The 15,657-nt window shown below is 38.6% G+C and overlaps 1 protein-coding gene across 1 annotated transcript in view; it reads right to left on the bottom strand.

The window, feature by feature from the left end:
- Window positions 1-15,657, bottom strand: part of CPD (carboxypeptidase D) — a 126,477-nt gene that overhangs the window by 55,227 nt on the left and 55,593 nt on the right. Inside the window, exons 3-5 of the mRNA XM_037810846.1 lie at window positions 3,510-3,652; window positions 2,639-2,808; window positions 1,454-1,800 (exon numbers count right to left, since the gene is read on the bottom strand). Of these exons, the coding sequence (XP_037666774.1) occupies window positions 1,454-1,800; window positions 2,639-2,808; window positions 3,510-3,652 (660 nt within the window). The remainder of the gene's footprint in view (window positions 1-1,453; window positions 1,801-2,638; window positions 2,809-3,509; window positions 3,653-15,657) is intronic.

Below are 15,657 nucleotides of genomic sequence, written 5' to 3'. Positions count from 1 at the left end.
TAGGGCCACCCCCCCTCCCCGACTGCCCAGAAACACGCCCCACATACAGGGCAGGCAACACCAACTACACACGCAAGCTTGGGACACCAATTGGGCCCCACAAGACTCACTCCCCCACTCACCAAAAAGGCTAAGCAGGGGAGATCTGGCTTGTGGAGAACAGGTGGCTCGTGGACGCCACCTGCTGGTTAGTTAGAGAAAGTGTACTCCACGAAGCTGTAGATCTGATAAATTAGAGATAAGGACTTCAACTGGTCTACAAACCCTAAAAGAACCCTATCAAGGACAGCAAATGCCACGAGGCCAAAAACAACAGAAAATTATAAAGCATATGAAAAAACCAGACGATATGGATAACCCAAGCCCAAGCAGCCAAATCAAAAGACCAGAAGAGACACACCTAGAGCAGCTACTCAAAGAACTAAAGATGAACAATGAGACCCTAGTACGGGATATGAAGGAAATCAAGAAGACCCTAGAAGAGCATAAAGAAGACATTGCAAGACTAAATAAAAAAATGGATGATCTTATGGAAATTAAAGAAACTGTTGACCAAATTAAAAAGATTCTGGACACTCATAGTACAAGACTAGAGGAAGTTGAACAACGAATCAGTGACCTGGAAGATGACAGAATGGAAAATGAAAGCATAAAAGAAAGAATGGGGAAAAAAATTGAAAAACTCGAAATGGACCTCAGGGATATGATAGATAATATGAAACGTCCGAATATAAGACTCATTGGTGTCCCAGAAGGGGAAGAAAAGGGTAAAGGTCTAGGAAGAGTATTCAAAGAAATTGTTGGGGAAAACTTCCCAAATCTTCTAAACAACATAAATACACAAATCATAAATGCTCAGCGAACTCCAAATAGAATAAATCCAAAAAAACCCACTCCGAGACATATACTGATCACACTGTCAAACATAGAAGAGAAGGAGCAAGTTCTGAAAGCAGCAAGAGAAAAGCAATTCACCACATACAAAGGAAACAGCATAAGACTAAGTAGTGACTACTCAGCAGCCACCATGGAGGCGAGAAGGCAATGGCACGATATATTTAAAATTCTGAGAGAGAGGAATTTCCAGCCAAGAATACTTTATCCAGCAAAGCTCTCCTTCAAATTTGAGGGAGAACTTAAATTTTTCACAGACAAAGAAATGCTGAGAGAATTTGCTAACAAGAGACCTGCCCTACTGGAGATACTAAAGGGAGCCCTACAGACAGAGAAACAAAGACAGGACAGAGAGACTTGGAGAAAGGTTCAGTACTAAAGAGATTCGGTATGGGTACAATAAAGGATATTAATAGAGAGAGGGAAAAATATGGCAAACATAATCCAAAGGATAAGATGGCCGATTCAAGAAATGCCTTCACGGTTTTAACGTTGAATGTAAATGGATTAAACTCCCCAATTAAAAGATATAGATTCGCAGAAAGACCAAACCACTTACCTGGTTCATGGATACCTGGATTATCAGATATCTCCATCACGTAAAGTTCTCTAGACTCGACTGATTTTCCCAATGAATAAAGCCGGGTGATATTAGGATATTCATTGGCAAACCTTCTCAATAATATTTCCATATCAGGGAAATGGTGGTGGCGAAAGTCCTTTGGCTGAATTGGTTGGTGGGAGTATGGTGTTCCAGGAGGAATATTAGTTATAACTGTACTAGCAGTTGCTGCAGTCTCAGTGGTGTCAGGGGTTACTGAAGTCACAGTTGGCCGAAGCGAAAAATCCACCTCTGTGGCTGGTCCTTCTTTCACTATTATATTATTAACAGTCAGTGGCATATATCTGAGAAAATAGTTGAAAAAATAGTTAACTTATAGTTAAATTAAGGCATAAAATGTTTTAACATTATAAAAGCACAGTAGCCTTTTCATACCTTGCACTTAACTGGTCTATCAAAACTCAAACTAAATAAAGACAGATGTGTAAACTTAAGAGTCTTGGATGTTATCTCTCAGAATATCCCAGATTAAATCTCTGAAAGAACTAATTCTCTTACCAATCTTCTCAAGTATCAAAAACTAGAATGCTTACAAAAACTTACATCCAAAGGAGTACACTGAAAGATTAAGGTCATCACTTCATTATAACTACTGCTACAATACTCAGACAACAGATAAATTAGCCAATTCTTTGCAGTGCTTTATTAAACTGACATTCCAACCCCTGCCCCAAATAGGAAAGTTCAAAATTAAGTTAAAGGTTATCAATTAAATCCTTATTTAAGTAAGCTTCCACAAAGGTTTCCAGGGGAAGTGCAAAACCATTTGTTTCATATGTTAGAAATCTGATGATAGGATAGAGCTTCAAAATGTCGTATACAGAGACCAGGGTTTCTTCTATTCTGGCATTCAATTAGCCTTCACGCAATGCTTTACACAGTTCAAGCTTTCAAAGCTGTCCTTCCTCCCAAATGTACAGTTATTCCTATATCCAGTTGTAACTCTTAGACTATGTGGCAGAGGACTTCACAGCAGTATTTTTATCATTATAAAAGGGGGGAAAAAACAGAAAATATGCAAAAAAAAAAGCCAGAGACAATGAATAACCTTTCCTTGACTATATTTCTGTCTTAGGAATAAAACAAAGGCTTAACATTCTACCAGCCTAGTTCAACTCTTACCCAGTTAAAACTGCTGTAAGGTTATAAGTTCCGGGAACAAGTAATCTGTGGAAATCACCAAACCTGCCTGTTGTGATATTATGATTAATACCAGCCACTGCGATGGTTGCATTCTCTAAACCAGATCCAGTTACTGAATCGTTAACAAATCCTTTAACTCCAATGTGAACCTGAAAAAACAAGAATCAAAGTAGAATGCTCAGAGACAATCAATTTGGAAGGCAAGAGTGCATAACCTCTCTTTGCATTGATGCAAGAATTTCTTTAAAAAAATTAGACTGTGCCTGTATCTTCCCAAAACATTTTTCAATCCCCCCAATTAAAAATAAAACAGACAAAAATATCAAACCCTTATCAACTTAAGTCACATGTGTCTGAAATTTTAACTAGTAGGCTACGTGCTTTTGAAGTTCCCTCTCTTCTCTTGCTGATTTGTTCAACAAGATAATAGTAATAATTTCTGGTATATACAATACTTTATTAGCCTGTTTGATACAAATCAAAATGATGTCCATTGTTCATATAGTGCCAAAGGCCCTCTAGCCAAATATGATAACATGACATTGTAAGAACCTGGGAGTAAAAATTTGGCTTATCATTTCAGTTTGCAAGTGTTCTAAGAAGGCAAAGGGAACCTATAGAGCAGGAAGGCAGAAACAGCGGTGCGGTGGAGGGTGGCACAAGGGAGGCAGAGCTAGAATTTATTCTGAAGCAATAATCTATAAAGATAATCTATAATCTTAAATAATAAAAACAGATAAATAAGATAAAGGACCTCTAGTGTAGATTGTCATTCATAGGCAGCCAAATTTGTCCCTTATTTATTAATTCATTATTTCCACACTCCAACCTTTTAGTCAGTGGTTTTTACCTTTTCAATCAATGTGATCAGAGACTCACGATTGTTCTCCCACTCTTGTCGAAGCTGAGAAGCAGGTGGGTATTTGCAACAAGTCAGTTCTAATGTGATCTCAAAACAGTTGGCCCATACATAATTGTAATCCTGCATACCACCTGTTAACACGAAGGAAAAAATAAGTTTCAGAAGGAAAACAATTCTACTCTCCAAAAGACCAAAGAAATTCATCAGCCATTTATGCAGGTATAAATTTTCTTTTCATTATATTGTTTGAATCTGGAGAAAGTACTTGAATTATAGAGGAAACTAAGGAGGAAGGTTAAAGAAATATACATTGGTAATGAAATGAACAATTACAAAGAGTATGAATAAATTAGTTAATAACAATAGCAATAATGATAACAGCTCTACATTGGAATATTTACTATATGCCATACATATTCTAGGATCTTTATGTATATTAACATTTAATATTTACAACAATCATATGAGGTAGATATTACAGTATTACTATTTCACCCATTTTATAGACGTGAGAAGCAAGGCACACAGAAAGGTTAGGATTTATGACAGAATGAGAATAAAGGGTATATATGATCTTATAAAGGATATTCAAGCCAAAGCATTATAAGGTACCTACTATTCTAACTGTACTCTCCTTTATCAAGATGGTAGCAAGAGAAAAAAGAAAGGATACATCTAGGGTGGTATAGCTACACAAGTCAGGGAAAAATAAAAGATACAACAAGCCCTTTCAAAATCCGTTTAATGGAAGAAAGAAATAGAAAGGGGAATCAGCATCCATGAGCAATCACCTCCCCACTTCTATTACCTTATCATTTCTGTCACTTGATTTTTTCACATGTTGTTTTTAGTGGATAAAGACTAGGAAATAGGAGGCACGAAGAAATAATTTCTCTATGATCTCACCTTGCCCCCTTAGGCAAACATTTATGAATAATATCAGATGGTTTTCAAAGCCCATGTTTTGGCATGTGAAAATGGGCCCTGACCTTAGTTATATCCTTTCACTATCCCTGAAAGATGCCTCACAAGTCTAGGTTGCATTCAGTCACTGAATACTATCCGTCAGTATTTCCAACCAATACCATGATATACGCCTGTGCCAGGCAAGGAAATTTCTCATTCCCCAATCTTCTCCTCTAAAGAGGATTTTTCCCCCCTGTAAAATGACAAAGCACAAATGAGGGGTCTCTCTTCCCAGCCCCACATGCATCTCAGCTGATGTTCTGCAGGATCCTTCAGATCAGAAGACAGGAGAATAATTTTTTTCTTTACTTGCTTTGGCACCAACAGGTACACATGAGTCATGGATTCATCTGTCACTTGTTGGCTGAGAACCCTTTGGCAAGTTACAGCATATACTTGGGTCATTATTTATATATCTGCAGAATGAGCATTAGGTGATCACAAAGGACTCTTCCAAGTATCAGATTCTATGATGTTATAAAATACCTGCTGATTTGGTTATAAGAAAAAGGCAGAGAGAGATCTCAGAAAAGTCAATGTCACAGTCTAAAGCACAGCTAATTAGGAGCTCATCAAAGAACAGGGACTTAGAAAATACTGAAGAAAAGCAAGCAATATAGCAAAACTAGCAAACCTTTGACAGAAAAACAGAAGAAATGTTAACGGACTCTAAACACTTAATCTCATCCTACTGAGGTTTCACTGTGTGCTTTGAGAAATATCTAGTGCTTAAAATATGTCCACTTTACCTAACACAATATGCTCCATTTCATAGGCCTATTTATAGAAAACATATTGTGGAGACACAAAAGCTAGGTTAAGTTTAAAACATCGACAACTAGTAAAAAAGAAATGGAGCAAAGAACACTTAAAAATTACGGGGCTCTGTATACTCCGTGCATTTCCAACCAATGCCATTTTCAAAAAGAAGTACAAAGAAGGAAAATAAACACAATCTTAATGTTATCCCAGGAGGATCACACCATGCTGGCAACAAATCAAATTAGATTTTAATTCAAACACAAATATAACCTAGTTTTTGATTACAATCTAGAGGAAGGGACACTTAAATCCATAAATAACTAATATAATAATGATATTAGAGATATTAAGTGCCTCTGCCATTAGTTCCAATGCTGGGACTGGGGATCTGGAAAGGCTTCCTGAGGGTGGCAGTTTTTCATTTAGAGCTTAAAGAAAGATGGGTAAACTTGTATTAGAAAAAGAGATCAGCAACACTCTAATCAGAGGAAATGACTTATATAAAGATGCAGGATAGGACAAACAGCCATAAAGCTGATGAGGCCACAATACTAGGGAAGAAGCACAGGGTTGCAGGGATGTGGTGAAAGTTCAGGCTCGGAAGATAAGTAGTTGGAAAGAGGCTGGGGATGAAGGATTCCTTGGCTCTCGAGGTCATTAAAAAATTTTTACTTGTTTGAAAAGAAAAATAATATGATAGATAGTATGGTCTGGAGGAAAGAGATACAGAAAGCAGAAAGCCCACAAAGGAAGTTTTTATAATGACCCAAGTAAAAGGTAATTAGGCCCCAATGAAGTGTGGCAACTGTTGCAGAAAGAAAGAAAGGATGCAAGATAAAATAAAGACTGACAGGATCTCATAATTTGTGGGAGTTGAGGGATAGAAAGAGATCAAATGGCCTGATCAATTGGGCTAATGATGATGCCATTAACTGAGAAAGGGAGCAAGGTGAGGAAGAGTAACTGAGTCGAGAGGCATGATTGTTGTTTGGGGCATGCTGAGTTTGAGAACATTTAGATAGAGATACCAAAAAAGGAATTTAAAAATACAAGCCTGGGAAGACCATCGAAAGAGGGCAGAGTAAGGAGCTCTAGACTCAGTCCTTCCACCAAAACACCTATTCAACAGGCAGGAACTGTCTGAAACAAATATTTTGACATTTCAGAGGCCGGAAGAACACTTTACAGCATCCAGGGAAGAATGGGAGGAAGAAGCTGATAAATTATGGTAAAGAACTGTAAATTGCTCTTTCTGTGCAGTGGCTATTGATGCCCACCCATGCCTATCTCCCACTCTTGTGGCGGGCTGCCAAGTGATCCAGCCCCACGCTAGCTGGTCATAAAAATCCTCTTTCCCAAGAGCACGGGTGGGCATGGCTCATCACTGATCACGGCTTTTGATTACTGAATTCAGATCACTGGGGGCTGGGCTCTGAGAGCAGCCACTGTTTCAAACCCTGCCCCGTCAGGGGTGGTGGCAGTGGGAGTGTAGACATAAAGACGCTGCACTTCCTCAGGCAGGGCTCTGGGGGACAGTTAGTTGAAGGGCTGCATTTGCTGGGCAGGTCAGGAAAGCTCAGTTTTGGGGAGCCGTTGGAGAAGCTCTTGGTACCCTTCCTGATCCCCTCCCCAGGGAACCATGGAGCTAGTCTGCGCCCCACTGCGTGGGTCCCTGGTGCTGTTCTGGCTGGGAAAGGCTGACTTGGGAAAGTCCTCTCCGGTGTGCTCCTCCTCACAGAATTTGCCCTCCAGGCAAAAGAAGCTTGAGACAACCAAAGGAGTGTAAAAAAGTGTACAGGTGGACAGTCTGGGGCAAAAGCCTGCTGGATTCAAACACCCAGGAGAGGGAGGTCTGTCTCCTGGGAAACAGAGGGGGGCAACTGAACTCCTGTAAACAGGGAACTCCAAAACAACTAACAGGCAAAAGCCCAGGACAAGACAGACACCGAGTAAGAAAGGGAAAACCTTGCACAGTGCATTCGCTTTGGGCAGACTTTACTGATAGGAAGGCTGAAGCACAAGGAGATCTGTCTTATCACCAGCTGGTTACAAAATCAAGAAACAGACATCTCAGGGAATAAATCCCAGAGTTGACATTTAAACATATTAAAATGTACACTGTGCAATAAACGACTACAAGAACGAAACAGGAAATGATGGCTTATCCAAAGAAAAGGAAAAAAAATCCAGAAAACGCCATCAAAGAAGACGAGAATGTGGAAAACCAAACAAGCCTTTAAAAAAAAGTGAACTTGAAAATGTTCAAGGAGATGAAGGAAAATACAGAGAAAGAACTAAAAGATAATCAGGAAAACAATGAATGAGCAATATGAGAGCCTTAGTAAAGAGACAGAAATTTAAAAAAGGAACCAAACAGAACTGCTGGAGTTGAAGACCACAATAACTGAAATGAAAAATTCTTAGTAGAGTTTTAACATCAAATTGGAGCTGGCAGAAGAAAGAACCACTGAACCTGAAGACAAGACACTCGAAATGAGTCAGCCTCAGGAGCAGAAAGAAAAAAAATTATTAAAAACGAAAATAGTGAAAGACACCTCTGGGATACCAAGTGCACCAATGCGTGCTTTATGGGAGTCCCAGAAGGTACCAGGAGACTGAGTGGGAATTGGGAATGGGAAGATAAGGCTTAAAATGTACAGGATTCCTATTTGGAATGATGGAAATGTTTTGGTAATGGATGGTGGTTATAGTAGCACAACATGAATACAATTAACAGCACTGAAATACGTATCTTGATGTAATTAAAAGGGGAGATGTTAGATTGCATATGCTGTAACAATAAAATTTTTTAAATGCATGCAATTACACTTTACAATAAACCCTAAGTTAAACCATGGGCTTTAGTTAATAGTCGAATTATAAAAATGGGAGATCATCAATTTGTAACAAATGTTCCAAACCAATTCAAGGTGGTGGGGGGGTGGTATATGTGAATCCCGTCTTTTATGCACGATTGTTCTGTAAACCCACAATTTCTCTAAAAAACAAAAACCACATATATATATTTTTAAAAGCAATCTGGGAACTTGGGGAAAAGGACTGTCAATCTCAATAAATTAACATAAGATTAAAAAGTTCAATTTTCATTCAGCAAATTTTACTGAGTACATACTAAGTACTACACACTGTTTTAGGTGCTTGGTGATACAGGGATGAACAAAATAGACAAGGCCCCTGCTCTCACAGAACTTAAATTCTTATATGACGGAGGCAGAAAAGAACTAAAAATAAACAAGAAAAATATCAAATAGAAGTGCTATGCAGAAAATTTAGAGCAATACGATAGCTAGGGACTGGTGGCTACTAGAGATTAGATGATCAGGAACAGCATTTGTGAGGGGTTATATTAAGCCAATAACTGAATAACAAGAAGGTAGCTAGCTGAAAGCCAGAGGGAAGGACATTCCAGGTAGAGGAAAAAAGCTTGGTGGGTTTGAAGAACAGAAAGAAGTTTAATGTGGCTGGTCAATAATGGAAAAGGGAAGGGTGGTACAAGGTGAGGTTGAGATTATACAGGGCTGTGGCAGCTAGGGTAAGGAGTTTGGGATTTTATTGTAAGTGCAATAGGTACTTTTTGGAATTGTTCTGAGTAAAGAAGTGATATGATCTGAATTGCCTTTTTAAAAGACCATTCTGACTGCTGGGTAGAAAATGACTGTAGGTGGGCAGCAGGTTGATGAATTAGAAGATAATGGTGGCTTGGACTGGGTTGGTGGTGTGGAGATGAAGGCATGACAGATTTGGATGTAGAAAAGAATTTAAGCATAACCATTACAACTCAGGAATAAATGTGACTGTTGTAAGAGCTTACAATCGAGGGACCTTTACAATAAGTGTTCCCCAGATAACCTGTGCTCAATTCTCAGTTTACGTATTATAGTTAGTCCACATTAGTGAGGCCTTATAATGTTTGTCTTTTTGTTTCTGGCTCATTTCACTCAAAATACTGTCCTCAAGATCCATTCACCTAGTTACATGTCTCACAACTTCATTTCTTCTTGCAGCAGCTCAATATTCTATTGTATGCATACACCACAGTTCATCATTCTGTTCATCAGTCCATGTACCTATAGGCCACTTCCATCCATTGCAAGTTGTGAATACTGCTGCCATAAATACCAGTGTGCAAATGTCCATTCGTATTCTTCTAAGTATATACCCCATAATGAGGTTGCAGGACCTTATGACACCCACAAACTTAGCTTCTTGTGGAACCACCACACTGTCCTCCAGATCGGCCGCACTATTCTACCTCCCCACCAACAGTGAATAGGTACACACTTTTCTTCTAAGTTTTCTTCAGCACTTGTATCCCTCTGTTTATTTGTTTTCTCCTGTAATCTTATAGAGATATACTCACATACCATACAATCATCCACGGTATACAATCAACTGTTCACAGTATCATCATATAGTTATGCATTCATCACACTTGAACATATTCATTACACCAAAAAAAAATTTTAATAAAAATGATAAAAGAAAAAATAAAATAAAATAAATAAAATAAAATAAAATAAAATAAAATAAAATAAAATAATGTCAGACAACACCAACACTCCCAAAAATTCCATTTCACTCCCTTATACCCCACTCCTATAGACATTTAGCTTTGGTATATTGCCTTTGTCAAATTTAATGGAAGCATATTACAATGTTACTGTTAACTATAGACTCTAGTTTGCATTGATTATATTTTTCCCCCAATACCATCCCTTTTCAACACTTTACAAGGTTGACATTCATTTGTTCTCCCACATGTAAAAACATTTTTATATATTTATATTTAGTCACCATAATTGACAACTCTAGGTTTCACTAAGTTACACAGTCTGTCTTTATCATCTATCTTTCCTTCTGGTGTCATACATGCCCCTAGCCTTCCTCTTTCAACTTCACTCACAGACATCTTTGTTCAGTGTACTTACAATATTGTGCTACCATCACACAGTATTGTGCTATCCATTTCTGGATCTATACAATCAATCTTGTCGAATATTCTATACTGCTTTAGCATCAAATGCCCGATCTCTACCCTCTTTCTATCTCCTGATAACCTATGTTCTCAGCTTTAACTCTCAAAGTTTGCTCATTAACGTTAGTTCCTGTTAGTAAGACCATACAGTGTGTGACCTTTTGTTTCTGGCTAACTTCACGCAACATAATGTCCTCAAGGTTCACCCACGTTGTTATATGCTTTACGACTTTGTTCTGTTTTACAGCTGCATAATATTCCATTGTTATGTTGTTCCAGTTTGCTAATGCTACTGGAATGCAAAATACCAGAGATGGATTGGTTTTTATAAAGGGGGTTTATTTTGTTACATAGTTACAGTCTCTAAGGCCATAAAGCGTCCAAGGTAACTCATCGACAACTGGGTATCTTCACAGGAGAAAGGCCACTGGCATCTGGAAAACCTCTGTTAGCTGGGAAGGCACAGGGCTGGTGTCTGCTTGCTCCCAGGTTGCATTTCAAAATGGTGTCCTCCAAAATGTCTGCATCAGTTTCCAATGCCGTCTCAAAATGTCTGTCTCAGCTACAGCCAGCTGTGAGCACCTTCTGTCTGAGCTTTTATAGAGCTCCAGTGAACCAATCAAGGCCCATACTGAATGGGCGGGGGCCTGGCCTCCATGGAAATTATCCAATTAGAGTTATCACTTACAGTTGAGTGGGTCACATCTCCATGGACACAACCTAATCCAAAGGTTCCAACTTAATTAATACTAATATGTCTGCCCCTACAAGAATGCATTATAGAATATGGCTTTTTCTGAAGGACATGATGTTTACAAACTGGCCAATTCCATCCAACACCAGAAAAACATTTTTTTTTTTCCAAATAAACCCCCTTTATAAAAGTCAGTCCATCTCTGGTATTTTGCATTCCAGCAGCATTAGCAAACTGGAACATATGTATATACCATAGTTTGTTTATCCAGTTGTCCGGTGATGGACATTTAGGCTGTTTCCGTCTCTTGGCAATTATGAATAATGCTGCTATAAACATCGTTCACATATGTCCGTCTGTGTCTTGGCTTTCAGTTCCTCTGAGTATATACCTAATAATGGAATTGCTAGATCATATGGCAAGTCTATACTTAGTTTCTGGAGGAACCACCATACTGCCTTCCAGAGTGCCTGTACCATTCTACATTCCCACCAACAGTGAGTAAGTGTGCCTCTTTCTCCACATCGTCTCCAGCACTTGTAATTTCTCTTTTTTTGATAATGGCCATGCTAGTAGGTGTGAGATGATATCTCATTGTAGTTTTGATTTGCATTTCCCTAATAGCCAGTGAAGCTGACCACCTTTTCATGTTTTTGAGCAATTTGTATTTCCTCTTCAGAAAAGTGTCTGTCCATGTCTTTTGCCCATTTTTTAATGGGGTTGTTTGTCTTTCTGTTATCGAGTTGTAGGATCTCTTTATATATTCTGCATATTAAACCCTTATCTGATATGTGGTTTCCAAATATTGCCTCTCATTGTGTCCTGCCTTTTAATTTTTCTGACAAAGTCCACTGATGTACAAAAGTGTTTAATTTTGAGGAGGTCCCATTTATCTACTTCTTTTTTCATTGCTTGTGCTTTGGGTGTAAGGTCTAGGAAACCACATCCTATCACAATATTTTTAAGATATTTCCCTACCTAATGTTTAGGTCTTTGATCCATTTTGAGTTAGTTTCTTGTATAAGGTATGAGATAGGAGTCCTCTTTCATTCTTTTGGATATGGCTATCCAGTTCTCCAAACACCATTTATTTAAGAGGCTGTTCTGTCCCAGTTTTGTTGGCTTGAGCTGCCTTATCAAAGATCAATTGTCTGTAGATGAGAGGGTCTATTTCTGAACATTCAATTAGATACTATTGGTCAGTATATATATCTTTACACCAGTACCATGCTGTTTGGACCACTGTAGCTTTGTAGTATGCTTTAAAATCAGATAATGTGAGACCTCCCGCTTCATTCCTCTTTCTCAAGATATTTTTGGCTATTCGGGGCACTCTGCCCTTCCAAATAAATTTGGTTATTGGTTTTACTATTTCTTCAAAATTAGTTGTTGGGATTTTAATTGCTATTGTATTGAATGTATAAATCAGTTTAGGTAGAATTGACATCTTAACTATATTTAGTCTTCCAATCCATGAACACGGTATGTTCTTCCAATTTTTTACATCTTGTTTGATTTCCTTTAGCAGTTTCTTGTAGTTTTCTGTGTACAGGGCTTTTGTGGACTTGGTTAAGTTTATTCCTAAATCCTTGATTCTTTTGGTTGTTATTATAAATGGAATTTTCTTCTTGATTTCCTCCTCCTGTTGCTCATTACTTATATATAGGAACACTACTGATTTTTACATGTTGTTCTTATACCCTGCCACTTTGCTGTATTCATTTATTAGCTCTAATAGCTCTGCTGTAGATTTTTCTGGATTTTCTACATATGGGACCATGTCATCTGCAAACAGTGAAAGTTTTACTTCTTCCTCTTCAATTTGGATGCCTTTTATTTCTTTTTCTTGCCTAATTGCTCTAGCTACAACTTCTAGCACAATGTTGAATAATAATGGTGACAGTAGGCATCCCTATCTTGTTATTTTTAGCTGTCTAAGCATATAATTTGCTTGATTAGTTTATTCTGAAGCTTGTGTCACTCTTTTACTTAGGGTTTCCTTGTTGGTTGGCTTTGTTTTCTATCAGTTCTTTGGTGTTCAGTTCAACTTATTCTAGACCTCTAACATAGCCTCTGTTTAGTTGATCAGAATTCTTTAGCTCTTGTTTTTCTGGTCTTTTTCTGCCTCTATGTAACCTTTTTGTGAGAGGGTCTCCCCAGATATGATCGACTCCAATCAGATTTTCCCAGTCCAGACAGGCCCAGGTATCAGGAGTAGAATGTAATCTGTACGAAGTTTCCCTGAGAATGAGATCCCACAGGTTGTCAGATCCTCCTGTGAAGCCTCTAGGCTCAGTGCTTTTTCAATCCTGTCCAGCCAGTGGCGGTTGTAAGCCTGCAGCTCCCCAATGGTGTAAAGAGGTATGGTCCCTTCAATTCTCAGCAGCCCCTGCCCCTGCCAAGGGCATGGCTGATTCAAAGTGTTTCTGCTATAGAGCCCCTGGAATCTGAGTTCTCTGAAGGACCACCACTTCAGCTGGGCTCCAGTCCCCCTTGTCTTGGGGGATGTTATGTCCTTTAGGGAATTATCTCCCCCACTAGACTTACTGCTTTGTCTCTAAGACCTATCTTAACTCTGCCCTTGCCTGGGTCCAGCTGCCTATTGCAAATATGTGAGGTTTTCTATAATGACCTACTTAGTATAGTTAAAAAAAAAAGAAAGAAATCCTTCTTCAAGTTCTTTCCTGAGCCCCCAACTTTTGTCAGTCCCAGTATAGACTATTTAAGAATACGTCCTCCAATTGTATAAAAATGTAGCTTATGAGGGGTGACAATGGGATTGGGAAAACCCTAAGGACCACACTCCACTTTGTCTAGTTTATGGATGGATGAGTAGAAAAATAGGGGAAGGAAACAAACAAACAAACAGACAAAGGTACCCAGTGTTCTTTTTTACTTCAATTGCTCTTTTTCACTTTAATTATTATTCTTATTATTTTTGTGTGTGTGCTAATGAAGGTGTCAGGGATTGATTTAGGTGATGAATGTACAACTATGTAATGGTACTGTGAACAATCGAATGTACGATTTGTTTTGTATGACTGCGTGGTAAGTGAATATATCTCAATAAAATGAAGATAAAAAAAAAAAAAAAAGAATACGTCCTCTAGGAAAATATCTCTTTCACCTGACTAGTAGTTCAGACAACTTTAATCCCACCCTTGACCAGGGCATTGCTGAGGCCTGAGAGTTCCGGCAGGTCTGATGGGTTATTGAAAAGTAAAAAAATAAAGAGTCAGAGAGAAAGAAAAGAAAAGAAAACAGCCAACAAACCCTTTTTAGAGCCGGACCCCAGGTCCCCAGGTTTGCAAATGAGAGCCAGAGTTGGTACCTATTTGTATGTGCCCCCTTTTCTTGAAATCCAGCCCTTTCCCAGTATTCTGAACACCTCCAATTCCAACAGTCTCTTTTCTTTTGTTGTTGTTGTTAGCCCTGCCTCCTCTCTGCTGGGCTGAATACTCCCGGTTCCTTTTGTGACTGCTCTTGGTTTATCTGTGCTTGATGCTTTTATTCAGCAGTCTGAATTGGTAATTAATTCTGCAACTGGGGCCTGGTTGAGACCCCCTCCTTGCTCCCAGCACAGATTGTTTCCTTTTTCCTTGGGGAACCAGCTCCAAGACAGTTTGCCATACCTGTGGAGGAAGGACACTAGTCCCTTAGCCGGGGAAACTTATAGTTCTTTGCTGTGCTCTCAGCCATTCCACCCTTTCCAGACTGGTGTACAATGCCTGTCCGGTCACATAAGTCCCCAAAACAGCTGTTCCATACAGTTCCTGGCTATTTACCAGCTTCCCTAGAGGAGTAACTAAATTCCATACCACACCACTCTGCCATCTTGCCCTGCCAACCATATATAGGTGTTCCAGTTTGCTAGAGCTGCCATAAAAACATGGCTTTTGGGGGTACATAATATATCCAAACCAGCACAATAGCCTTTTGAGTCTGCTTCTTTCAATGAACAATAGTTCATTCCTTTTTATTATTGAGAAGTATACCACTGTGTGGATGTGGTACAGTTCGTTTGTCCATTCACCAAATGGTAGATATTTAAGTTGTTTCCAGTTTTTTGGTGATTATGCATAAAGCTGCTATAAACTTTTGTGTACAGGTCTTAACATAGCCACATTTTCACATCTCGATATTTATCTAGGAGTGGTATGGCTGGGTCATATATTTGTTTAACTTTTTAAGAAACTGTCAAACTGGCCTCCAAAGTGGTTGACAATTTCGCATTCCCACCATTAACGTATGAAAGTTCCAGCTGCTCTGCATTTCCATCTAACAAGTTGCTCAAGCACTTGTTGTTGTCAGTCTTTTAAATTTTAGCCATTCTAGTGGGTGTACAGTTGTATCTCATTGTGGTTTTAATTTTTATTTCCCTAATGACTAATGATATCACAAATCTTTTCATGTCCTCCTTTACCATCTATGTATCTTCTTTAATGAAATATCTATTCAAACCATTTGCCCATTTTTATTGGATTGTCTTTTTAATTGAGGTATAATTTATATATAGTAAGTTACTCTTTTTAGTGTACAGTTCTATGAGTTTTGATAAATGCATTCAGTCATGTAACTTCTACCACAATCAAGATATAGAATAGTGCTAACTCCCTAAAAAAATTCCCTTATGTACCTTTGTAGTCAGCCTCTCTCCCATACCCAGTCTCTAGTAACCAGGGAATTGATTTCTGTCACTTAGACATTCTAGCATTTGA

This window comes from Choloepus didactylus, chromosome 18, assembly GCF_015220235.1.
Source record: "Choloepus didactylus isolate mChoDid1 chromosome 18, mChoDid1.pri, whole genome shotgun sequence".
NCBI lineage: Eukaryota > Metazoa > Chordata > Mammalia > Pilosa > Megalonychidae > Choloepus > Choloepus didactylus.
Note: the sequence above shows the minus strand (reverse complement) of the source record. Positions and strands in the feature narration are given on the sequence as shown.